This window comes from Rana temporaria, chromosome 2 (genome assembly GCF_905171775.1).
Source record: "Rana temporaria chromosome 2, aRanTem1.1, whole genome shotgun sequence".
Lineage (NCBI taxonomy): Eukaryota > Metazoa > Chordata > Amphibia > Anura > Ranidae > Rana > Rana temporaria.
This window is the reverse complement of record NC_053490.1, coordinates 502,899,540-502,925,686: the sequence shown is the minus strand read 5'-3', so window position 1 is coordinate 502,925,686 and position 26,147 is coordinate 502,899,540. Positions and strand designations below refer to the sequence as shown.

At 44.9% G+C, this 26,147-nt stretch overlaps 1 protein-coding gene across 8 annotated transcripts in view; it reads left to right on the top strand.

Annotated features, from left to right (window-relative positions):
• Window positions 1–25,929, top strand: part of SYNJ1 (synaptojanin 1) — a 198,603-nt gene extending 172,674 nt beyond the window's left edge. For 4 of the 8 annotated variants that reach the window (XM_040338878.1, XM_040338881.1, XM_040338877.1 and 1 more), the window contains 5 exons: window positions 994–1,035; window positions 5,438–5,502; window positions 9,176–9,284; window positions 11,419–11,645; window positions 23,722–25,929. In XM_040338878.1, coding sequence (XP_040194812.1) covers window positions 994–1,035; window positions 5,438–5,502; window positions 9,176–9,284; window positions 11,419–11,645; window positions 23,722–24,486 — 1,208 coding nt within the window. In that variant the 3' untranslated portion in view covers window positions 24,487–25,929. Of the gene's footprint in view, window positions 1–993; window positions 1,036–5,437; window positions 5,503–9,175; window positions 9,285–11,418; window positions 11,646–13,271; window positions 14,282–15,984; window positions 16,009–23,721 lie in introns of those variants that run through there. The other 4 variants (XM_040338885.1, XM_040338884.1, XM_040338883.1 and 1 more) reach the window with 4 other exon arrangements.
• The last annotated feature ends 218 nt before the right edge of the window (window positions 25,930–26,147 follow it).

Sequence of the window (26,147 nt, the reverse complement as noted above, 5' to 3'; positions counted from 1 at the left end):
AAAGTGCAAACCACAGCAGGGTACAGGATAAAAACTGACGCGTTTCACACTCAACGGTGCTTAGTCATAGCTATGACCAAGCACTGTTCGAGTGTGAAATGCGTCACTTTTTTTAACTGATGCGTTTCACACTCAACAGTGCTTAGTCATAGCTATGACTAAGCACTGTTGAGTGTGAAACGCGTCACTTTTTTTATCCTTTACCCTGCTGTGGTTTGTACTTTTGTCAATTTGCACAATAAAGGTGTTTTTATTGGAGTGCAGCTCTTTCCTCTTCTGAGTCTACAGGGCAGGAAGAGAAAGGAAATCTGCCTCATGCCCCGTACACACGATCGGGATTCCCGGTGGTAAAAAATCCTTCAGGAATCCCAGGGGGAAAACCTAGAACCTGCTCGGTCACTTTTCCCTGTGTACTCACCAGAGGTTTTCCGGTCGGGAAAACTGCCTTGGGAGCTTTGGCCGGGAATCCCGGCCGTGTGTATGCTCCACTGCAGTGTTTCCCATAGGGAAACTACAAGGAAAAAGACCGTCGGGAATCGCGGCAGGAAAAAAGAGAACATGTTCTAATTTTTCCTGCCACGATTCCCGGCGGTTTTCCTGTTGGGAAAACTGCCATGGAGGATACACACGGCCAGTTTTCCCGGCCAAAAGCTGTCATGGCAGTTTTCCCGACGGGAAAAACTGGTCGTGTGTACGAGGCATCAGATGCAAAAAAAAATTCTGCGGTTTTATCCCTCGCCTACTCAAACTGGAGAAAACGTTTTAGCTTTAGATGTACTTCATTTCTGCATAATAATACAAATTGCAACACTTTTTATTTACTTTCCTACCTGCCTCATTTCTAACACCTGTAACATTAAAAGTACACTGTAAGCATTCTACAGAAGACAATGGAGGCTCATCAGGTCCTGTGTCCCCCTTGCCCTGTCCATCATTTTATTCCTGCTGGAGTTTCTGTCCCTGCAATCTTTTGTGTCTTCTCTCTTCAACAAGGTGCTCCTCCCAGCCCCGGTGTGGCTCGTAGAGACGTGGAAGGTAAATGGACGGCTGTGTTGTGGAGTAATAACTGCATGAGTGTACCGAGCATGCGTCTTCCCCGCTAATAATAGACCTACTCCCCACTAATGTGATCTAGAACATACTGTAGCTAAGCTTGGAATTTAGATTTCTTTTGATTGCAATATGCATTGTTCCCCTATCGCTTTGTGTCTAGTAATGATGGGCGACGACTTTTCGTTTGTTGAGTTTGTTCATATGGCCAGATGGCATAAGGGTTACCGGTCTGCCAAAATGTATATTCAACATCCCAAGGGCCCGAGACTGCCACAGCAGTGCATCTCTACTGCTGCACATATCGGGGTAACACAGGAAACCTCTTGCAGTCCTGGCAGGTTTTGGGGGTTTATGTGGCCTATAACACCTCCTACCAGGGGTCAAGTCCTGGGGAAAAAAGTGTGGGAACTTCCACCCAAGATCCACTCCCCCCACCAAAAAAAAAAAGCTTGTATGCATAATTACTAAACCGCATGTTTTTTTTTTTTCGATCCACTGTACCTTCGTAATCCTTTGTTACTGGCCGCTTCCTGTATATGGATTCATCGGGTAGTGTGCGGGTATTCCGTCACTTCCTCGATGCCGCAATGTCTCCTGGGAGCTTTTGTCATTGTTCCCAGGAGACATTGCGGAGGTCTGCCGCGAGTTATGGCGGGATTTAGAAAGAACTTTAAGCAGCAGCGACAGTGACTCGAGCTGGGCATCGCCGCTTAGTGAAGGATTGGCTCGGGCGGCTCGGTTGCTCTCGGCTGCTCTAGTCCTGCAAAGGGAACGGAGTTCCTGCTGTGAAAAAAGTGCAGGGACTCCGTTCCCACACGTTCCCGCAGGACTTGAGCCCTGCCTCCTAGGATTCTCTGCCCTAGGGCCCAAGGTGTTTGCTCTGTCCGCTGTAGTTAGAACAGCGATGGGCTTATATGGGCTATTTACTATACCAGTATTGCTGAAACCTGTATAATAAATATATTTTCCAAATTTCTATTCCAGTCTGAACTAAAAATAAATTAATCACTGGATCCCCCAATGATGATAAATGGGCTGCTCTATTCAGAAAGTGACAGCGCCTGCAGCTGTCTGGATATCCAAACAGTGACTGCATCTGACTGAATACAGTAGCTTTTAGGCTGATCGCTTTCTACCCGCCTCCCTTCATTTTATCAATTGACATTTATCGAGCCACATATTGCCAATAGGGGCCATCTATGACTCAAATTTCAGCAGGAAATTTGAACCATGTATGGCTAGGCTGCTGTTAGAAACCACGGGCCCCATACAGCCAACCTGACAGGGACACCCCCTCCCTCAAGCTCACTATACACATTGAAGTGGAACTAAACTCTAAAATACCCACCTTGGCTCCAACAGCCTGAAGCTCACAAGGTCCCTCGCCAGCTACAGCTTACCATGCTTCAGTTATGAATGAACACCGTTAGTGATCAGTAACAATCACTAATTGTGTTCATTTAGGAAAGGAAGGGGCTGGTAAATATAGCATATTTACTGAAACCTTCCACCACTCTCCATCCTGGAGGGTCCCTTTGTGTGCTTGCAGCTGCCGACAGGAAGAAGAGGAGAAAAGCCGGAAGCACTACAGGGGTAGGATGGGGGCCTGTGCAGCAGGGGAAAATGTATAGTGCACAGGGCTGGCCTTGGCCCCATACAGAAGGACGGTTGGTACCCTCTTATTCACAGCCCTGATGGGTAGGGTTACCGGGAGAGTTAGTTTAAAGGTTATAGGGAAGAGGAGTGTAATTTCTAAAGTGGAACCAAACAAAAAAAAAAAACACTGCGAGCAGGCAAGCTGTTTATTGCAAAATAGACTTGCAATGTCTCTTTTGCAATAACGTAAACCTACCTGCCTGCTTGCAGTCTTCCTTAGACTGTACACTGAACTGTGCATGCGCAGCTTTGTATACATTCCGGCACTGTGCCCGGTTGATTGAACTCTTGCACATGTGCGAGAGTTGCATCATTTCGCGTCAGCCAATCAAAATAACTGAAGACCTGCACCCAGAAGAAGCTGGCGAGGGACCTCGTGGGCTTCAGGCTGTTGGAGCCAAGGTGGGTATTTTAGAGTTTAGTTCCACTTCAATGTGTATAGTGAGCTTTAAGGTTACAGAAAGCGTGACGGTTATAGGGAGCCTTAGTGTTGGGATTACGGGGGGAGTTGGTGTTGGGCTTACGGGAGGAGTTGGTGTTGGGCTTTCGGGGGGAGTTGGTGTTGGGCTTTCGGGGGGAGTTGGTGTTGGGCTTACGGGGGGAGTTGGTGTTGGGCTTACCGGGGGAGTTGGTGTTGGGCTTACGGGGGGAGTTGGTGTTGGGCTTGGGCTTACGGGAGGAGTTAGTGTTGGGATTACGGGGGGAGTTGGTGTTGGGCTTACGGGGGGAGTTGGTGTTGGGCTTACGGGGGAGTTGGTGTTGGGCTTACGGGAGGAGTTGGTGTTGGGCTTACAGGGGGAGTTGGTGTTGGGCTTACGGGGGGAGTTGGTGTTGGGCTTACGGGAGGAGTTGGTGTTGGGCTTACGGGGGGAGTTGGTGTTGGGCTTACGGGGGGAGTTGGTGTTGGGCTTACGGGAAGAGTTGGTGTTGGGCTTACGGGAGGAGTTGGTGTTGGGCTTACGGGAGGAGTTGGTGTTGGGCTTACGGGAGGAGTTGGTGTTGGGCTTACGGGAGGAGTTGGTGTTGGGCTTACGGGAGGAGTTGGTGTTGGGCTTACGGGGGGAGTTGGTGTTGGGCTTACGGGAAGAGTTGGTGTTGGGCTTACGGGAGGAGTTGGTGTTGGGCTTACGGGAGGAGTTGGTGTTGGGCTTACGGGAGGAGTTGGTGTTGGGCTTACGGGAGGAGTTGGTGTTGGGCTTACGGGAGGAGTTGGTGTTGGGCTTACGGGGGGAGTTGGTGTTGGGCTTACGGGAGGAGTTGGTGTTGGGCTTACGGGGGGAGTTGGTGTTGGGCTTACGGGGGGAGTTGGTGTTGGGCTTACGGGGGGAGTTGGTGTTGGGATTCCGCGGGGAGTTGGTGTTGGGATCCCGCGGGTAGTTAGGCCTCGTACACACAAACTGACTTTCCAACAGGAATTGTGTGACAGCCTGTTGGCCGAAAGTCCGTCTGTTTGTACTCTCCATAAGACAATTGTCAGATTTTCCGCTGGGTTTTCCGAGTGTGTGTACACAAGTCTGTCAGACAAAAGTCCAAAGTACAAACACGCATTCTCGGAAGCAATGCTCACCGAACACAACATTAACAGAAGGGTGGCCAAAGGGTGGGGATAAAGAACTGAAAAAAACATGTAGTACGTCACTACGTTTGTGTTTGTTGGCCGACAGTTGTGTGCCGTTTGTATGCAAGACAAGATCATGGCCAACACTCTTTGTACAAAAGTCTGACGCTTTGTCTGTGGAAAATCCAATTGTGTGTATGAATTTTAAATGTTGGGATTACAGGGAATGTCAGTGTTAGGAGGGTACAGGGAGAGTTGGTGTTGGGAGGGCACAGGGAAGAGTTGGTGTTGGGAGGGCACAGGGAAGAGTTGGTGTTGGGAGGGTACGGGGAAGAGTTGGTGTTGGGAGGGCACAGGGAAGAGTTGGTGTTGGGAGGGTACGGGGAAGAGTTGGTGTTGGGAGGGCACAGGGAAGAGTTGGTGTTGGGAGGGCACAGGGAAGAGTTGGTGTTGGGAGGGCACAGGGAAGAGTTGGTGTTGGGAGGGCACAGGGAAGAGTTGGTGTTGGGAGGGCACAGGGAAGAGTTGGTGTTGGGAGGGCACAGGGAAGAGTTGGTGTTGGGAGGGCACAGGGAAGAGTTGGTGTTGGGAGGGCACAGGGAAGAGTTGGTGTTGGGAGGGCACAGGGAAGAGTTGGTGTTGGGAGGGCACAGGGAAGAGTTGGTGTTGGGAGGGCACAGGGAAGAGTTGGTGTTGGGAGGGCACAGGGAAGAGTTGGTGTTGGGAGGGCACAGGGAAGAGTTGGTGTTGGGAGGGCACAGGGAAGAGTTGGTGTTGGGAGGGCACAGGGAAGAGTTGGTATTGGGAGGGCCCAGGGAAGAGTTGGTGTTGGGAGGGCCCAGGGAAGAGTTGGTGTTGGGAGGGCACAGGGAAGAGTTGGTGCAAGGCTTATTAGGAGAGTTGAACACTAGTACATGTCTTACTGTGATAATACAATCTATCGTTGAACCCCATCGTTTCCAAATGCTAATGTAGTGATCTAGTGGGCATCTGTCCTCCTAATAATGCATGTATGGGTGTTGCTTTTACTAGTGATGTTAACATAGCAATTCAGTCCTGGGTGTTGGTGCTCCTGTCTGCCATTTTGGGGGCAAAACCAGAATCCTGCAAGTCATCAGACGACAGGGTCTCACTTAAAATCGGCTACAATTTTATCATTTTTGTTTTCAGCTCGTGGACAAGCCCCTCCTCCGCTTGGACCTCCATCTGCCACGCCATGTGCTATGGTCAGGCCGGTGAGTGTTATTTTTTTTTATTCTTTGTTTCTTTTTTTCTTTTTTATCATGTTCATGAATAGAATGCTGTCAAGTTCTTCAGCTCTTTACAAAGTACATACAGTAGATTTATTCAAATCCATACTGACCCAAGGGAGCTAACAATCTAATTTACCTTACACAGACCTTCCAGCCCCGTACACATGGGCCGACATCGGACAGTTCAATGATAACCAGCCGACATTTCACCGTGTGTAAGGCTTCTGCTAGACGCGCATACTGGAAAACCAGCAGCCGACCGTCTCCTGATTAGTGCTCTCAGCCAATGGTAGAGAGCGCTGATTGGAGTGTTCTGGTGGGGGGGGGGGGAAACACAACAGCTCAGCGGGGGAGAACACTGTACTAACGTCGGATTGTGGGGGCGGCAAACAAACCTAGCCCCCTAACTCGCAGTGCTCTGTGCCCCAAGCCCACCCTTTTTAAAACCAATTGGAGCCTCAGGCTCTAATCACGTGCTTAAAAAGAAAAAGGGAAACTCCATTGAAATCCATGATTAGATTAGGAGGGTGGTACTCCTACACCCCTTGTGGGCAGCTGCCACTGTTGGCTACCATGCACAGCTGCACCAGTGTGTTAAATACTCCCGTAACTACTCGAATTTGACTTGGTACCAGCATCTTCCAATCCCCTTTATGACAGCACTCAGACTGGAGAATGGGGGAGCAGGACTGGGAGCCAGTAAGGTGTATGACCTGCAAATAACCTGAGAAGGAACCTATTGCTTGGAAGATAGAGTAGAGGGATGACCTCATCAGTCTGTTTCTGCTTTTTCATGGTTTACGCAGTAGACTGGAGGTGATGCACGGGCATCACTATATTCTTAAATTGCATTTTATACACCTGGCTGTGCTGTGTAAATCTCAGGAATAGATGGACAAAAATACAAATCAATTGGCAGTTAACAAGTCAATTTTATGTTTTTCATTTGTGAATTTAGTTCAACTTAACCACTTAAGACCCGGACCTTTATGCAGGTAAAGGACCTGGCCAGTTTTTGCGATTCGGCACTGCGTCGCTTTCACTGACAATTGCGCGGTCGTGCGATGTGGCTCCCAAACAAAATTGACGTCCTTTTTTTCCCACAAATAGAGCTTTCTTTTGGTGGTATTTTATCACCTCTGCGGTTTTTATTTTTTGCTCTATAAACAAAAATAGAGCGACAATCTTGAAAAAAAAAACTATTTTTTACTTTTTGCTATAATAAATATCCCCCAAAAATATATAAAAAAAAATATATTTTTCCCCTCAGTTTAGGCCGATACATATTCTACCTAATTTTGGTAAAAAAAAATCGCAATAAGCATTTATCGATTGGTTTGCGCAAAATGTATAGCGTTTACAAAATAGGAGATAGTTTTATTGCATTTTTATTATTTTCTTCTTACTACTAATGGCGGCGATCAGCTTTTTTTCCGTGACTGCGTCATTATGGCGGACACATCGGACAATTTTGACAAATTTTTGGGACCATTGTCATTTTCACAGCGAAAAGTGCTATAAAAATGCATTGTTTACTGTGAAAATGCCAATTGCAGTTTGGGAGTTAACCACTAGGGGGCGCTGTTGGGGTTATGTGTGACCTCATATGTTTTTTTAACTGTAGGGGGGCGGGGCTGGACGTGTGACGTCATTGATCATGTTTCCCTATATTAGGAAACACATGATCAATGAAGCTGCCACACAGCTCCCCCCGTTCTTCAGCTCCTGGGACCACGGCTGGGCACTTAGAGGATGTACAGGTTCGTGCTTGTGCCCAGCCGTGGCATTCTGCCGACGTATATCTGCAGGAGGCGGTCCTTAAGAGGTTAAAGGGTAAGTTCATCTTTTTGAGAAAAAAAAAATTAAAAGGTGAACTAACACTATGCCCCCCCCCCCCCCTAACCCGGGTCCCCGCTGTACTTACTTCTGTGGGTGATGAGCTGTCAGTGCCCACACACACAGCTATTGTGGAAATTCTGGAGATTTGAAATCCTTGCCCTTCTTCCCCTTCGATTTTAGTTGATTAAATACTTTGTGCTAAATTGGGTTTTATAATTTCCTGTTTGTAAACTAGAGGAAAAGAGATTTAATCTCCAAATACAGAAAGGTTTCTTCACAGTAAGAGCTGTGAAAATGTGGAATAGACTTCCTGCAGGGGTGGTTTTGGCCAGATCAGTAGATTGTTTTAAGAAAGGCCTGGATACTTTCCTAAATGTACATAATATAACTGAGTACTAAGATTTATAGGTAAAGTTGATCCGGGGAAAATTCAATTGCCTCTCGGAGGATCAGGAAGGATTTTTTTCCCCTGCTTAAGCAAATTGGATCATGCTCTGCTGGGGTTTTTTGCCTTCCTCTGGATCAACTGTGGGTATAGAATTGGGTATATGGGATTGTACGATCGATTTATTTATATATATATATATATATATATATTAGGGCTGCGGAAATTGACGATTAATTGGCCGATTAATCGTTAATTTCTTTGATCGATTAAAAAAAATTTGATCGAGGAAGATCCGCAGAGTGAGATCTGCGGTCTCGCCCATAGGAAAGGCCGCGGCTTCGGCCTAGCTCCGGAGCCGCAGCCATCTTGGTCCACCCGGCGGCAGCTGAGTAGCGGCGGGCTGACATCATCATCACTCGCCTGCCTGCTTGTATCATCTTCCCTTGCGCACCGCACGTGTCCATCAGCTACTCTGCGGAGGGTCTGCCTGCCTGATGTATAGTCAGGTAAGAGTGGACAACCATCCTGTGTGTGGTAACATTATGGGGGCAGATGTATATATTCCTGGAGTATGGGGGCAGATGCTTCATTTATACTTATGAGCCGGTGTATGTGTATTCTTGCAGTATGGGCACAGTGGATATTAAAGCATGGGGGCAGATGTGGATATTACAGCATGGGGGCAGATGCTGTAATATACACATCTGCCACCATACTGCAAGAATATACACATCTGCCCCCATGCTGTAATGTACACATGGGGGCAGATGTGTATATTCTTGCAGTATGGGAGGCAGATGTGTATATTACAGCATGGCGGGAGATGTGTATATTACAGTATGGGGGGCAGATGTGTATATTCTTGCAGTATGGGGGGAGATGTGGATATTACGGTATGGGGGGGAAGATGTGGATATTACGGTATGGGGGGGAAGTCATGGATTGTGGAAACCAACTAGTATCGAGTGATTGTATATAGTGTATACCACATTTACCACTGACTAATGCAGAGTTGCAATGCAAGGAGATCAGCTAAAAGTAGTTGTATCTGTATGTGCGTAAATTAGTCGATTAAAAAAAAAAAACGATTAATCGAACACAAAAATTTTAACCAGTAACAGCCCTAATAAATATATATATATATATATATATATATATATATATATATATATATATATATTAATAATATATATATATATATTAATAATATATAAATATATATATATATTAATAATATATATATATATATATTAATAATATATAAATATATATATATATATATATATATATATATATAATTTATTATTATTATTTTTTTTTTTATTATTATTATTATTTTTTTTTTCAACCTGACGAATTATGTAAATGGATTTCATTAGTAAAACGGAAAATATTTATGTAAATGATGATTTTTTTTTTTCCCCTTAGACTATCCCTCCCCGTGCGGGGGTAATAAGCGTTCCTCAAAGCCATGGTGGACCAGCACAAGCCAGACTTCCCGCCCCAGCACCTGTCAAAGCAGCTGAGCCTCCAAAAGGTAGAGTGTGTCCTTACAAGCGGAAGGATCATTACATTTTTTTATTTTATTTTTTTTATAACCTGTAATTACCTGTAATGAAGTATGTTCCATGTCCTGCATGCAGCCGATACCTGTGGAAATCTTTTCTCCAGTCTCCTTTACTGCACTTAACTTATGGCGCTACAGGGGTTAATAGGTTTGGATCTTAAGCCCCATACACATGGTAGGACTTTTTGCCAACAAACTTCAAAATGAGCAAGTTTTCCAAAAAATCAGACCGTGTGTACGCTCCATCGGACAAACTTTTTTGGTTTTCATCGGACAAAAGTTCGATCTGCAAACGGACTTTTCGGCAACAAAAGTCCGATGGTGCAAAGTCCGACCGTGTGTACAGGAATCTCCGAAGTACAAATGCGCATGCCCAGAACCAATTTTAAAATCAACCAACAATAGCAGACGTTGACCAAAGGGTGGCGGTAAAGAGCAGAAAAACCACGTGATGTTGGGAAGTTTTTGGAACGTTTGCAGAAAAGTCTGAGCGTGTGTATGCTATGGGTGTGCCCAGCCAACTCCCTTCGGACAAAAATCCACGGAAAAGTTTGTTTGAAGTCCGATCGTGTGTACGAGGCTTTAGACTGATTTTTACACTGCTCCGTTGCAAAAAACGCAGTAAAAACACACATGCGTTTGCAGTGTATTTTGCACCTGTGAAAATAGGAGATGTGACTCAAGCACACCAAAAACGTAAACCACAAGTGCATTTTTGATTTGTTTTTAACACGTTTTTGATTTCCATTTGTTTCAATGGGGAGGTGCCCTTTTTCTATTTGCCACACCAAAAATGCAACATGCAGGACTTTTTTAAAAATTCAACTGACCCCCAACTGCCTGGTTCCATAGGATTTAATGGTCATGTATTTTCCTTCTGCTTTTGGTAAGGCAAAGACGGAAGAAAAAATGATGAGTGTGAAAGGGCCCTTACATTGAAGGAAGTCCCAACGGGCTCCCATCCCTTTCTTTCCTCTTCTCCAATGACAGAAATCCTTGCATTGTTTGTTTTTACAGTATGTAACATGTTTCTCTTAATTCTGTCCTTCATCTGCCTCTGCCAAATCCTCAGAATGGTCCAATCCATTGGCCTTGCATCAGCATATTGCTCAGTGATTAAGCCAGTTGGGCATAGGCAAAGGGGTCACCTAATTTACTTAGCTCACTGCTGATACATTCATACATGGTGTAACTAGAATCTTCAGGGCCCCAGTGCAGGAAACCATGAAGGGTCCCTCTGGCCCCTGACCATGGCCCTTCCCACTGATCCCAGGGCCCTTTACTCCCATCGTGGGACCCTTTTTTTTACGGTCCCACAGTGGGTCACCTTCCTGCCGTCTTGGGATCCTTCCTCGGTGGCAAAACGCCAGAGACCTGTCGCAAGTGTGACCTTTGTGACCCTGGTAGTTCCACCAGTGGTGTCAGTAGTTTATTTTATTTTTTTTTGTTTTTATTTAAAAGAATATTTTTTACTATTTTATTGTCTTTTTTTGTTGTTTACATAATTTTAAGGGCCACTGTTGGGGGGGGGGGGGGCTTTGGTGAAATATCAGGGGTCTAAACAGACTCCTGATGTCTCACTTTTGAGACAGAGAAAGGGACTAAGTACAGATTCATCAGTCCCTTTCTTTGCAGCCTCAGCAGCACAGAACAAATGAACAGGAATAGCTCAGTATGGAGCTTCCTGTTCATTCATAAACTGAAGCACAGTAAACAGTTTACTATGCCTCAGCTATCAATGATTAAAAAAAATAAAATAATAATGAACAGTACCGATCACGGACTCTATTAATTAAAACCCAAAACCCCACCCCCGCTCTTATATCTGACAGATCCCCAAAGGGAGGGGGCGTGAGTGTGGCAGGACAGGGATAGGGAGGCGGCAGGAGCAGCATGTAGAGGAACAGATGCCCTCTACTGTACAGGGAGGGCGCACGGGCCCCCTGGAGCATGGGACCGAGTCACAATGGTGGCCCCTGCGACTCTTGTACGTATGCCCCTGAATTGGCGTTACTTCTAAAAGTGGGAACAGGAAGTTATTGTTTTTGTGCAGTGTGCCTTTTTGTAGAGATGATTGTGTTCTAATTTCTCTTATCTGTTTCAGCATTCCCATCTCTTCCTGAGCCTATGATACCCCAACTAGCAGCCCCTCTTCAGCCTAGTCTAACCACCCAACCACCCTGCCAAAAGATGCAAGAACCTATGCAGCCGACATCATCAGATCCCACCTCTCACACACCACCTCCGCAGAGCCTAGACACGCCTCCGCAGGCACCTCCCCGCAGCCGCTCCGCTCAGAATCTGCCTTCAGACAATGTCGCTCCTCAACCAGTAAGTTCTTTAGATTTCAGTGAGAACATATATTGAAAGATACATCAGATTCTTCTGATGAACGAATGCTTTAACACTGCCTCCCATCAGCCAATCAAGTATGCTAGTATGCTTTAATGCCGGAAACTAGGCTTCCGTATCATATGACCTCTGTGATTGGCTCTCACATTGATCATGTGATCAGGAGCCCGTTACTCTGCATCCCAATCAGAAGCCTTGACTGATAGCTGTCGAGACAGATTGGTCTCTGTATTGGGAACACACTGTGAGCTGTGAAGCCATATGTGCATCGGCTGGGCATTGAAGCTCGCCTTTCTTGCTGCCGAATGTATGTGTTATGCAGTCGCCAAAGGTTTAACCACTTGCTTACTGGGCACATATACCTCCTTCCTGCCCAGGCTAAATTTCAGCTTTCGGCACTGCGTCGCTTTATTTGACAATTGCGCGGTCGTGCGACGTGGCTCCCAAACAAAATTGGGGTCCTTTTTTTCCCACAAATAGAGCTTTCTTTTGGTGGTATTTGATCACCTCTGCAGTTTTTATTTTTTGCCCTATAAACAAAAAAAGAGTGACAATTTGGAAAAAAACACAATATTTTTGACTTTTTGCTGCAATAAATATCCCATTTTTTAAATTTTTTTCTCAGTTTAGGCCGATATGTATTCTTCTACATATTTTTGGTAAAAGGAAAAAAAATCGCAATAAGCGTATAGTGATTGGTTTGTGCAAAAGTTATAGCGCCTACAAAATAGGGGATAGAATTATGACATATTTTTTTATTATTTTTGTTTTTTTACTAGTAATGGCAGCGATCTGCAATTTTTTTTATTGTGACTACGACATTATGGCGGACACATCGGACACTTTTGACACAATTTTGGGACCATTCACATTTATACAGCGAACAGTGTTATAAATATGCACTAATTACTGTATAAATGTGGGTTAATACTAGGGGGCGAGGAAGGGCTTAAATGTTTACCCTACTAGTGATTCTAACTGTGGGGGGAGGGGACTGACTGGGAGAGGTGACCGATCTGTGTCCCTATGTACAAGGGACACACCATCGGTCTCCTCTCCCTGACAGAACGTGGATCTCTGTGTTTACACACACACAGATCCACGTCCTTGTCTGTGTAACGGCTGATCGCGGGTACCTGGCGGACATCGCGGCCGCCAGGTATGCGCATCGGCACCGCACTGATGCGCCACGACCGCGCGCGCCGCCGCCGACTCTCGCGCGCCCCCCGGTGGCCGGAGGATCTGAGGACGTCCTCCCGCCATTGTAGAGCCACCTTGTGGCCGTCGTACAATGCCAGGGCTCCAAGTGGTTAAAAGCTAACATGTGCTTCCATCATGCAGAGCAACAGGGTCACATCTTGGCCCCTGTGGCATCTCTTGCTTATTCTTTTCTCCTCTGCTGCTACCTTTTGGGCATCTGAGAACACCACTAATTCCAGATATCGGGAAGCATGTAAGCCTCACTCCCCTCCATCCATGTGACAGCGCTGGTGTAATTGGCTGCTTAGCCACCAGCGCCATCACATAGGGGCAGGAAAAGTCTTAAGCCTTGTGTATGCTCTGGACTTGAAGCTTACACAGGGCTTCTTCTCCTTGTTCCCTTAGGTGAATGGGATGACAGCGGAGAGAAGTGTAGAGGTAAGTCCAAGCTGCTGCCAATGACCTGTATCGGAGTGAACGTGTTTTGTCATGGATTGGCAAATGTGCAGGTCCAATTTAAAATGTTAACCTTTTTAGAAAAAATGTAAAGCTGAACTAACACTGCACACCCTCACACCCTCCCTTGGTCCCCGCTGGGTTGCCTCTATGTGTAATGAGCTGTCGGAGGATTTGAAATACCCTTCTCTGTGCAGAGCTTCCAGGACAGATCAGAGCAATGCTCTGTTCTGGAGCTGACCAATCAGAATTGCTCTGATCCATTCCAAGTGTGCTGCAGAGAGAAGTGGGAGTAGAGCAGGGATTTCAAATCTCCAGGCGGCTACAATGGCTGCATGGGAACTGCCCGCCCTTCAACCATGGAGGCGAGTACAGCAGGGAACAGGGAGGTGCATACGGTGCTAGTTCACCTTTCATTTTTCCTGAAAATGTGAACTAACACTTTTTTTTTATTTTTTTATTTATAACCGAGAAGCCAGTCCGTCCGGACCACAGCAATACAATTATAACAACAACTTGGGTACAGAGACAGAAATATATATATACAGAGACACACTGTGTAATACATGGTACAGATAACAGTCATATCCCTGATGGGTGTGTGTGTCTCCCAAAAAAGGCAGCAAGAGAGCCCAAGCGGGAAAACCGTCATGAGCCCTCCCCTCCACCGGTGCTCGGCCCTAATAGGCCGTCAACTCCCATCTCTATCATAGCTATGACGTTCGAAAGCATGTTTATAGAGAACTAACACTTTTACATTGGACCTGCACCTTTGCCAATCCACGACAAACGAAGGTGAACTAACACTTTAAGCCCAAGTTATGGAGCATGTTATTAATTGTTTAATAGCATGCAAATAGCTGGCCATCAGCAAAGGTCTCATTGGCTACACATTGACATCATTCTAGCTTATTTAAAAGGCAACAAAAAAAATTGTTTATATGTAAATTGTGCTTTTGATAGAAAATGCTTACAGAATAATTGCTTTTTCTCATTTTGTTAATCAGACGTACAATCTTATTATGGGTTTCCAGGTATACTCATTCGTATTCATTGTTAAGTTTAAAAATAGTTTCTGGTGCAGTCAGTGAAATCGGAACACGGTTTTACAAGTGGCAGTGTTCCAAAAGGACCTTGCATGGTAGTCTTCCTCTGGATACCATCAAGAACAATCAGTTCTTTGTCGAATGACTGCCACAAGGAAAAAACAACATATCTAAAGCCAAGAACACATTATTATTTTGCTGCTTGCACTTCTTAGATATGATGGCACTTGGATATAAAAGCTCATCTCAGAAATGATGGCTGCATTCGTTTTCATTTTTTTTTTTTTTCTTGGACGACATCACCTATTGTATTGTGTCTATGGAGGAGCAATGTTGTCATCCTATTATAGAAAGTGCGTTTGAAGCCCTAGTGCAGGAAAAATCAAAAACAGAAAAATCAGAACAAGGGACATAACTTACAGTCAGTAGGATGTGTCCCTTGTGTGGATTCCTCTTCTGTTAGTAGTAACAGTGTCCTGTCCCCCCGCTACCATAATTTTTTCTATGATGTTGGAGGTTAATACACCTAACAAGCTGCCATTAATAGAGCCTGATTACACCTGCCATTTCTGCCCAACTCCACCACTCGTAGAAGCCGTACTATAGCTTCAATGGATGGAACTGGATCTAAGAATGAAGGACGTGCGGATAATTGACAAGTCGTTTCAATTTATAGATCCTGTTTCATTTATGGAAGCTGTAGTACGGCTGCTGTGAATGGTGGGGCTGGGTAGAAGGGTGGGCATATCTAAGGACTAAGCTGCAGTATACTACATTGGTTTCCAGAATATGTAGAGTGCTTATCAAAGGAAGCCATAAAGCCCAATATATGTGCTGCATGACTATGGCAGGCCATAGACGGTGCAAATTTATTTCCTGCAACCAGGGGTTGCAGGAAAGAAATTCACTTGATTCCTTCATCAACACAGCCAGTGCTAACAGGGTAATCCCTCCTGACGAGCAATTGTCCGCTCCTAGCGGGGACAGGCAGGGGAAGACGTCCCCACCGGGAGAAGACAGTGATTATAAGTGAATCCGGCAGGCTGGTTGTACTCAAGTTGATCGATCAACTTGTTACATTCAGCCTGCCCACACACGGTTCGTATCTCGGCAGGTTCCTGCTGAATCGGCCAAGATTCGAAACGTATATGGCCAGTCTAAGCAGACAGCACTGCATGTCTAATGTTACCCCCATATTACACAACTACTTATGGGGCACATTGAACCACTCATATCACCCCCATTCCTCAAAGGAACTTGGGTCTGATGTCCTTTTTGCAGCCATTCATATTGTAGGGTGATTAGGCGAGGCCATTAACCTATCTCTCTGTTTTTGGATTGTAGGAAGAAATAGAAGCCCTCATCCACACAAACACAGTAATTATAAGCTATGAATTCACACATGTAGTTGAAAAACCTTTGAGTGGTAGAAATGTCGCTGTGTCCTACACGTCCTTCTGTCTGCTTACTGCAATATTCACCAGACTCTGCAACCAGAATATATTACTAATAAAAACAATGTCCTTAGGAACAATGACTGCATGCTTGTCTTTTCTCACTGTCTCTCTTCTTCTAATGTCTTTTTTTCTTTTCAATATTTGTCTTTTTATCACTAGCAGGAGCAGCCATCAGGGTAAAAGGTATCTGAACAGTTTAACCCTATTGTCTGTACTCCACCCTAAACCGTGTCATTAGTGACACCCTTGGCTTCTTGTCATTCATGTAGCCGATAACTATCACGTGGTTAACCATCATAACTCGTGCATTGTCGTGTCATGATAAAGAAGGAGGGGGGTGATGACATCTTTAAATTATCCTTTAAAGCCAAACTCCAGCCAAAACATAGTATCGCAAGACTTAGAACAATTTATTTAGTTATAGGGGAAATTTTCTTTCTCTTCCTGAAGAAGTGAGGAAAACCACTCAAGAGGGAAACGGGCAAGTATACCCAAAGTGACTGTGCACTTATCTTTCCTATAGAAGGGAGTGTTCCCTGTATGGTGCATGCAAAGCACCTTATATTGGATAAATCGGAGTAAAAGATGATGGGAAGCCCTAGTTATACAGCAATATCAGTGAGCACTGGCAGATTTTATTCCCTAGCTGCAGGGGTCAAGTCCTGGGGGAAAAAAGTGTGGGAACTCCCACCCAAGATCCACTCCCCCACCAAAAAAAATGATACGCTCATATGCTTAATTACTAAACCGCATGTTTTTTTTTTTTTCCGATCCACTGTACCTTAGTAATCCCTTATGTTACTGACCGCTTCCTGTATATGGATTCATCGGGTAGTGTGCGGGTATTCCGTCACTTCCTCGATGCCGCAATGTCTCCTGGGAGCTTTTGTCATTGTTCACAGGAGACATTGCGGAGGTCTGCCGCGAGTTATCGCGGGATTTAGAAAGAACTTTAAGCAGTGACTCGAGCTGGGCATCGCCGCTTAGTGAAGGATTGGCTCGGACGGCTCGTCGGCTGCTCTATAAAGCAATTGGCTCGGGCGGCTCGGCTGCTCTAGTCTGCAAAGGGAACTGCGTTCCTGCTGTGAAAAAAGTGCAGGAACGCCGTTCCCACACATTCCCGCAGGACTTGAGCCCTGCCTAGCTGTCTTCACTTTATAATCAAAGGGTCAGTTTACTGTCTTTCAGGCTTCAGGGGGGGGCCAAACTGGCGACAGTGACAGTAGAAAATGCCCCAGCATCATTGATCTTAATGGAAGGAATAATACCCCATAGTTTATATCAATGAGAAGAACGGTGTCCTATTGATGTCAGTAGGGAGAATGGTGTCCTTATCATTGGTGTTCGTTAGTGGAATAGTGCCCTTAGGGCCAGATAGAGGCAAGCAAAGGGCCAGTTCCGGCCCTCGGGCCACAGTTTTGAGACTACAGGTGTAGACTAAAGTCCTCAGTCTAAGTGTATAGCCCTATTTTTTTCCCTCAACAAAAAAGCACAAACGTTGCCATTCCTAAAACACGTGCAGGATGGCAACTTTTGATGCATCCCTATAGAGTAAGTGGTGGCTCCAGTCGCACAAACGGCTCATTCACACTGTGAGAATCCGTATGAATGAGCCCTTATTCTTTTGTTTATATCTTTGTTCCTTTTTTTTTTACAATGCTTTCTTTTGGTGGGAGGGAGATGGTCTTTAATTTTATTCTTACAATTTTATGTTTTTATTTCAATAAAAGCACCAGTCTTACTCTATGGCTGTCAATGAAGCAGCTGAAAGCCACAGGAGGGAGAGGAGAAGAAATGTCTTTCATCTGCTTCATGGAGAGCTGTACAGGGAAATCCGTGTTTGTAAATGCCCCCAACACAACCCCGCACCACCAATCACCCCTGACTTTTCAGGTTCCCCCTGCTGCAGGATGCACCAGGAACCTATTATAGGGCCCCTTACCGGACCCTTGGGCAGTGCCAAATGGTCGGTCCACCCCTGTTGGGCCTGTATTAATGTACGAGCCTGGGGCTGCAGCTCCAATAGCCCCTTTGTTAATCCGGCCTTACCCAACCAGTCACAGCTCTTCAACATCTTCACGTACAGTTCAGGGCAAGCAGTCCAGCATTGCACATGAAGATGGCAAGGACCCACCCAAGAGAATGTTGGCCAGTGGAGGAGTGTACCAGCTGCCAGGGGAGCAAGGAATAAAGCATTTGTACTTTTCCCCCTTACCAAACAAGCATTTAACTTATCCGGTGTGGGGGGAGGACACCACTGCATGGTCAGCAGCCCTGACTGGGGTTTAAACGTTTAAATAAGCCATCACCCTAAAAATCTGGTGTCTACAGAACATTAGCTTTTAGGTTCAGACACATTTTATTTCTGTGAAATTCTAAGTACTTTGCATGGCTCTGTCTTGCTCTTTTCCGCTTCCTGTCCTGGCTATGCACTCTCTAAAACTGTGACACAGGACCATCTACCACAGGGTATGCGGGCTGTGCTCAGCGGGAAAGGTCCCATGGCACAGCTCCCTTTAAACTATATTGCAATAGGCTTAATAGCTGAACTACATTGACATAGTAATGTATATAAAAAATATTTCTCAAAGGGTAAAAGTAAGCCTCCAAGTATAGCTCTGGTTTATAATACACTTGTGCCCAATCAGAGGCTTATCTAGTAAAAATAGTGCCTATGGCAAGCACTGAAACTGCGCCCCTGTCAAAACATTTAAAACCCATCTTTCAGATAATCTTAAAAAAAAAAAAAAAACAGCTAACAAAACTAGTGATATTTATCATCCCTTGTGATACCTTGGGTAGTGATCTATCCTCTTTATGGAGAAATCTGGGGTTTATTAGACCCCTGATCCCTCCTCTGCCCTCCAAGGCAAATTGGCTGCTTTCTTATCAGATGCCAGCCAGGCAAATGCAGAACCGATACTGGAAGTGATGAACTCTTCATCACTTAAGGCCTCAGTTTTCACAGAGGAGAGGGAGAAACTGATGTTCCTCCTTCTTCTTTGTGCGCTGCCAATCTGAGCAGATAGAATGGGAGAGCCTGGGAGAACAGGGGAGGCTGTGGCTGAACGCAGCAGGGATAGCGCTGCCATTGTCCATTAGCAAAGGTGCTGAAAAGGAGATCCTGCCTATGCTCAGGAGGAGGGAAGAAGAGACCCTCAGACCCTGGGAAGTGCCTTGCTGCCCAGGCACTCAACAGCTCCACCTTCATATGGCGCCCATGGCACTTGCCGTGGCTGCCATACCCTAGATACGCCACTGTGCCCAATGAAAAAATAAAAAAGGTACCTGTGCATGAGCTGAAAGCCAAGCAGTAGCGTGTGTTTCCAGGATGAAAAAAATGCTCCTGGCTAGAACATCGTTGTCACCCTAGCACAGGAACGTCTAATAGAGTCTGGAACTTGCAGGATCATTAGGTGGAAATAGGGGGGGAGGGGGGCAAGAATTAAACAATATGCAGGCATTTGTGAAGGAAATATTACATTTTTAAAATGAAGGTTTAGATACTAAAATCTCATAAAAGTTCCCAGTTATCAGCTTGAGCAGGTTTTATAGATGGCCGCTTGCTTTGAAATGTTCTGGCTGTGTCTAACTTCCAGGCTTTATAGTCTCAGAACACATAACCATCATCAATCCTTTATATCTCTCAATACTGGTTTCCTGTAAAACCTCTTTTACGTAAAAAATATTATCACATTTTGTTTGTAACGCACTGCAAGCTGTTCAACTGTGGGAACTACAGGAGTAGGTGATGTCCTCATGTAGCCATATATTCTATCCTATCCATATGATATTACTTAGTCGGTGAAAGGAAATCCTCGCTCATGAGGACTACTATGGGCCAGATTCACATACATCGGCGCATATATATGCCGCCGTAGCGTATCTCTTTTACGCTACGCCGACGCAACGCAGAGAGGCAAGCATGGAATTTACAAAGCAAATGCTCCCAATGTTGCGCCAGCATAACGTAAATTCGTAGGCGTAAGCCGGCCTAATTCAAAGTAGGTGGAAGTGGGCGTGATCCATTTAAATGAAGCGTGACCCCATGCAAATGATGGGCCGAACGAACGGCGCATGCGCCGTCCCGTGGAAGCATCCCAGTGCGCATGCTCAGAATCGCTTCGGATCCAATGCCTAAGATACGTCGAATCACTGCCTACGACGTGAACGTAACCTACGCCCAGCCCTATTCAAGTACTACTACCTAAACGACGTAAAATACGACGGCTGTTCCCTGGTCCATACCTTTTGCAGGAGCTGCGCCTCATAGATGGGGAATAACTTTACGCCGGACGTAAGCCTTACGCAAACCGCGTATATTATGCGCCGGGCGCAACTACATTCGTGAATTGACGTATCTCCCTCATTTGCATATTTGCAATGAGGCGGCCAGTGTAAATATGCGCCCAAGATACGCCGGCGTAGGAAAGTTACGTCGGTCCGATGAAGCCTATTTTCAGGCGTATCTAGTTCTGTGGGCACGGCGCATAGATACTACGGCGCACATTTACACTTGCGCGGCGTATCTCGAGATACGTCAGCGTAAGTGCTACGTGAATCCGGGCCTTTATCTTTAATGGAATTATATATGGGTATCTTTATTGCACAGTACTACATCATCTTCTTCATATACCGTAGCACTGACATATTCAACATCACTTTACAGGGAGCTAATAATGTCAATCCCTGGCCCAAAGAGGCGCATAATCTAATTACTCTGCTATACACAATTGTTGAATGGTTGGATTCTGCAACCAGTAGCGATTTTTTCTTTTTCTTTACACTCTGACCCCATACGCTCTACCTTTCTACCTCTATTGCCCAATTCCCATCCTATCTAACTGCACTCTCCCCAATCAAGTCCACTCTATGCTCTCACTATGCTACCAGCTGTCTTCTGGGAGATCCCTCTGACTACTTGCTATGCTCAATGACGTGTGATAAGGAGAGGTTGGAGGATAACCCCTGAAGGAGAACCTGGGGATTCGGGAGCAGACTCCACCTCCTTCCTATCTGTCCTTGTCTGGCCCTGGCTCCCTGCTTTGTGGTCTTTACTGCTCCTGCCCCAAAGTCCCTGCAGGGTGCAGAGTTATCTATTCCTCCAGGCTGCACATCCCCACATCTTTTCCCAGCTGGTTCTTTTCCTGTGGTCTTCCCTGCAGTTTAGAGCAGCTAAGCACAGCAGGACAGTGCTCAGAGCAGGGGCCAGAATTCAGCTCCAGTCCTTCATACTGCTAATATCAGTTATTTTTGTACACCCTTACCCCAGCTGGCAGACCTTTTTCCATTGTTCCCCCAGCTCACAAGCCCCATATTTCTGCCCCCCTCCCCTATTCACATCCTTCTTAATGCCCTAGCCTTGCCTGACAAATATTGCCCCCCCCCCCTTCCTAGATAACGGTCACTTGTCCTCAGTCTCCAAGTCCCTGCCACCTTCACCCCCCCATACCTGACAGATATCCCACCACACCGGCAGGGATGTATTTAGGTTTTGTGCTGCCCTAGGCCTGACTAAACTTGTGCACCTCCTAATTTAAATATGACCCACCCCTTCCTGTCAAGGCCACACCCCTTGCTGTTTAAGACCCGCCCTTCCCTAAAAGAAAAGTGTTGCCTATAGTTCTACTTTAGACACAAAATTTTACAAATTTTATGGAGAGGACAAAGAAGATATAACCATGCCAATGGTGCAGCAAAAAATACATAGCACAGTGAGGAAGGTTTGTGGTTTAGGATAATAGGACAAAATTAGAAGCTCCGCCCCCCCCCCCCCCCACAGTTGCGGAATGCTGTCCGAAAGCAGTGCGGTTGCTTTATGGGGGCACTAGATTAATTTGCCTCTCTGTCCAGTACGCCCCATAAGACTGGCGCTACACTAACAGTGTAACGCAAGCCGGTGGGGACTCTTTCCATGCTGCCCCCCTGCAACGTGCTGCCCTAGGCCTGGGCCTTGTTGGCCTAGGCCAGGATACAGCCCTGCACACCAGCCTTCTCAAACATCCATCCTTGGCTGGCTCCCCCCCCCCCCACTTTTGCACATCTTACCTTCTGCAACAGTTCTTCACCCTTCAACATTGTGATATTGCAAATCTTGCCTTTTTTTGGCTGTTTTTGGCATCCACTCAAGTCAGCTCTCTTACCACCAGAGCGGGCCACCAAGTAATTCCTTCCCCAAAGAGAATGGCTGGGGATGTGTACGCTGAAGGAAGTTGGGGACAGGCAAGGGCATAGGTGAGGCATGTGCAGTCTGCTGTCACATCCTACGGGGAGTATTCTACAGCGTGCCCATCACTGAACATGGCAAAAGGCCTGCATGTCTCCCGTAAGAAAGCAGGAAGGCTTGGATGCATAAAAGAGGACAGGATTGGGGAGAGCAAGTGCAACAAAATAGGATGGTATTTAGCAATAGAGGGGGTGAGTGTGAGTCCACATGGGGTCAGACAGTGAAAGGAGGATGAGAAACTACTACAGGTTATAGAATCCCTCCTTGGCAAAACAAAAACTCTGACATTCCATTATTAATAAAGGAAGGGGAGCTTGGCAAATACAATGTGGTTTTGTCTAAAGACCCCAATTCCTACATGGTGTGTCTTAAGTACAATCAGTGTGTTGGTGTTCTTTATCATGACCTAATGCATGCAATATTTTATTAAATGTACAGTCCACCCAAAACTGATATCTCAATGTTTGGTGGATGCTGGGGAGTTAAAACGCCTGTGGGTTTCTTACAGGGACTCCGGTGCTGGGACTCTTGTTCCAAACCTAGGTTCCTGCCACATTCCCTGTTGCATTTACAATTGGAATGGCAATGCCTGGGAAGTACTCATTGATGGAGTCTCTACAGGTTACAAGACGCCAACAAGTAATAGCCCACAGGACTCCACCATATCTGAAATATCACTTTAAGGCGGATTGACCCTGTAACTTTTACAGCTGCAGACCTTGTATATGTTTAACGTGTTAACAGTTTTTGAAGGAGCTTCTCTGTTATTTAACTGATTTTGACAATGGTCACCGATGCCAGTTATAGTGCAACAAATTTGGTAAAAGGTTGTTGGATACGACATTTAACCATGATTCCAGATATGTGCAAAATATCTTGTGGAGAAGAAAGGCGCGGAGATGATCTGTTTTGTAAATCATATTACTACCTATTTTATTTATGGGACCACCACAGTCTTGTAAGAGATATTCATGTTCTACTTATAGCCATTTCTGAAGTTGTGTACAGAATGTTCACAACCACCATTCTTTGACATGGGCCAGCTGTCTAAATTTATTGCCAAAGAGATTTGTCCACCAAAAATGTGCCCTGCGATGTTTTATACCCTTTGAATTATACATTGGAGAGATGCATAAACCAGTATATGGCATAGATATCGCACTGCCTGCCCTTAATAAGAACAAAGAATATTTAACTTTTTTTTTTGTTGTTGCTGTGATTCAGGGTTCCAGATGGACATTTTAAAGCACTGGGGTGTTTCTAAATTTTTTTTTATTTTTTTTTCACCTTTAAAATCGTACAAAATTTCACATTTCTTTAACAGCTTTTATACTGCAGCGGTAAAAGTCAGCAACTTTTATTTTGGGGAAAAAGACAGGTCTTGTCTTTAGCCTTTGCCTAAACCACAGAGTTTTATTGAAACTTTAGCTCAGTTATTGCATGAATGTTTCATGGGGCACTAGTCAAAACCAGGCGTTTTTATGTTTGACCCTGTCCTTTTTTTTTTTTTATGTCGTTGGTGAATGGCTCATTCTGGTAGATAACATTGTAAAATTCTTCATGACATACCATTGTGTTTGTGCTAGATTAGATAATAGATGGTAGCTCTACATGATCTCCTATTGATTATTGTCTTATTTTCATGATAATGTATCTATTTTTCCCTGCAGAATCCAACTAATGGAGTCAGTGGCTTTAGAAGTCAGTTTGAAAACGATCTTTTTGCGGACTTCTCTTTAGATCCCCTTCCCATTAACAAGCTTCCTGTACTCAACACCATATCATCTGCTCCATCAGCAAGCCAAAGGGAGCCAGTCCTGTTGCCTTCTGCAGTACAGAATAATCTTCATACCGTCAATAGCCTGCCCATACTGCCTCCAGTCCCAAGCCGGAGTGTATCGCAAGACAGTCTGAGAATATCCCCTAATCCATTCCTTAACAAATCCATTACTACAAATTCACTCAACCCAATCAATGAAAGATCAGCAAATGCCGGAAATCCATTCAAGAACCCAACATCTTTGACTGGTCCTACATTACTGCCAACTGGAGTATGTGAGCAATTTCATTCCACAAGCCAACCTGAGCTTCAGCAGAGCAAGCCAGTATTCACCCTAGGGCCAGCGGAGAAAAGTCTATCATTGCCCCATAATTTTGCCTCAGTGGCTGAGTCTAATCTTAAAAGCTGGGTAACCTTTGATGACGACAGTTTTACAGATATATCAAATAGGTCAGTCAGCAATGGCATAGATTTTGATGGCTTCCAGCAGTCTACTTTTGATAGCAACCTGAACACAATCCCAGTAGGTTCTTTCTCTCAATCGCTGAGGAAACCCCCACCACCACCTCCTATTCCATCAAGGACAACAAAATTTGACCCCTCTACCAAAATATCTACTCACCCTTATCCAACTATGGAATTCACTGATCGGTAACATGGAACTGCACTTGAGATTACCCAAGCGTGCAATAACTTTGGTCAATTATGAAGTTCATGGCTACTTAATATAACCTTTCCTATAACCACTATTTAATATATTTCTTGATTTGTGTATATCTGGGTAACATTTCAAATGTCATTTTTGTATGTGTTGTTAAACTTTAATGTGTTTGTGATTGTTAGGAAGCCACTTAAAATTGCTGAATGGATACATAAGATGTATTTTGATCTTTAATCAGGGAAGGGCAGGTTTTCATACTTGTGTGGTTTATGTAAAACCATACAAGAAATTAATCCGCACTCTTTCCTTACGTCACTGGTGAAAGAGAAACTTTGCAAGGCCGGATCTTTGGTTTTCAATAAACTGGCGGGCGTAAACCTAGGGGACGCAACTTTGTTTTTTTGTTTTTTGTATGCTACTCTGCAGCTGGCTGTAGGGGACAAGCCGATCAACCCTACACCCTTATTGAGCACAAAGGGCCTGGAGTGATATAAACTCTTGGTTTGACATGGCTGAGGAACTTGGCTAGATACTTTAACTTAAAGTAGGGCTAAACTCCACCTATACTTTGCTCCACAGTGATAGGATGTCACGGGCACTAACCTTCTCCCCAACGTCTTCTGGGTTTTGTACATGCACACAAAAATTCATTCATCCGGGCATCCAGCCAGGTTTATACACTGAGCTGTGCATGCACACCTCAAAGTACAGTGCAGAGAAGATTGTGGAGAGGAAGGTAAGAAGCATTTATAGCAGAAGAGACTTAGTATGTCCCTTCTATATAAATAAAAAAAAATAAAAAATAATCTTCCGGCTTGCTGAGTTCTGCTTTCCATAGAAATCTTTTACCACCTTGAGACCCCTTTAGACCATCTGCAGTCTCCTCATAAGGAATAGTGGGACTTTACCTGCCACTTACATTAGTAGAAGAGATCATCAATGAAATACAATAAAGTGTATAGAGATTTTTGGGTTATGTCCGTACAGTCTTGCCACAATACCTGATTTCACCACTAGGCAAATCTTTAGCTTAGCAAAGTGATAACAGATACTTGCCTAAGCATGTAAGATCCAAATGATTATCGAGACTTTGTACCTGGTTGGTTCTCAGATCCAGCACCAGTAGAAATGATATGCGTATATTTATATGAAGAACGATCTGGGAAAATGCAGCATATCTAATGTAAGGAGCCAACTTTTTATTTAGCTTGAAGCTAAAATCCAAATTAAATGTAAACCGTAAAACTAAAGGGTGCAAATGCAAGAATAGAAGTGAGGAACAGAGAGGGGAGAGCCAAAAGACTATGGAAGCTTCTTGCTAAAGAACATTTTATCAAGGGGCAATCAGTTTGTGTAAGCCATTGGCTTCTACCATTTTGCTCCTCTCTGTGACTCCCCTGGCTTGTGGAAAAAAAGAAATGTTCCTGGACTGCCGCACTTTGATAGGCGATTTATTGAAACAAAATGAACAAAGGATACAGTCCAAAGCTGTATAACATCCAAAAATCCATGCAACACTGCAATCAATGGTAGAAAGTGGACATGGGGGACAAAAAAGCTAACAGGTTTCACATCATGGATAGATGCTTAGTCATAACTCCCCTGGCTTGTGAGTATTTTCCAAGCTGAATATAAGGTGGACTTTCAGTATGATA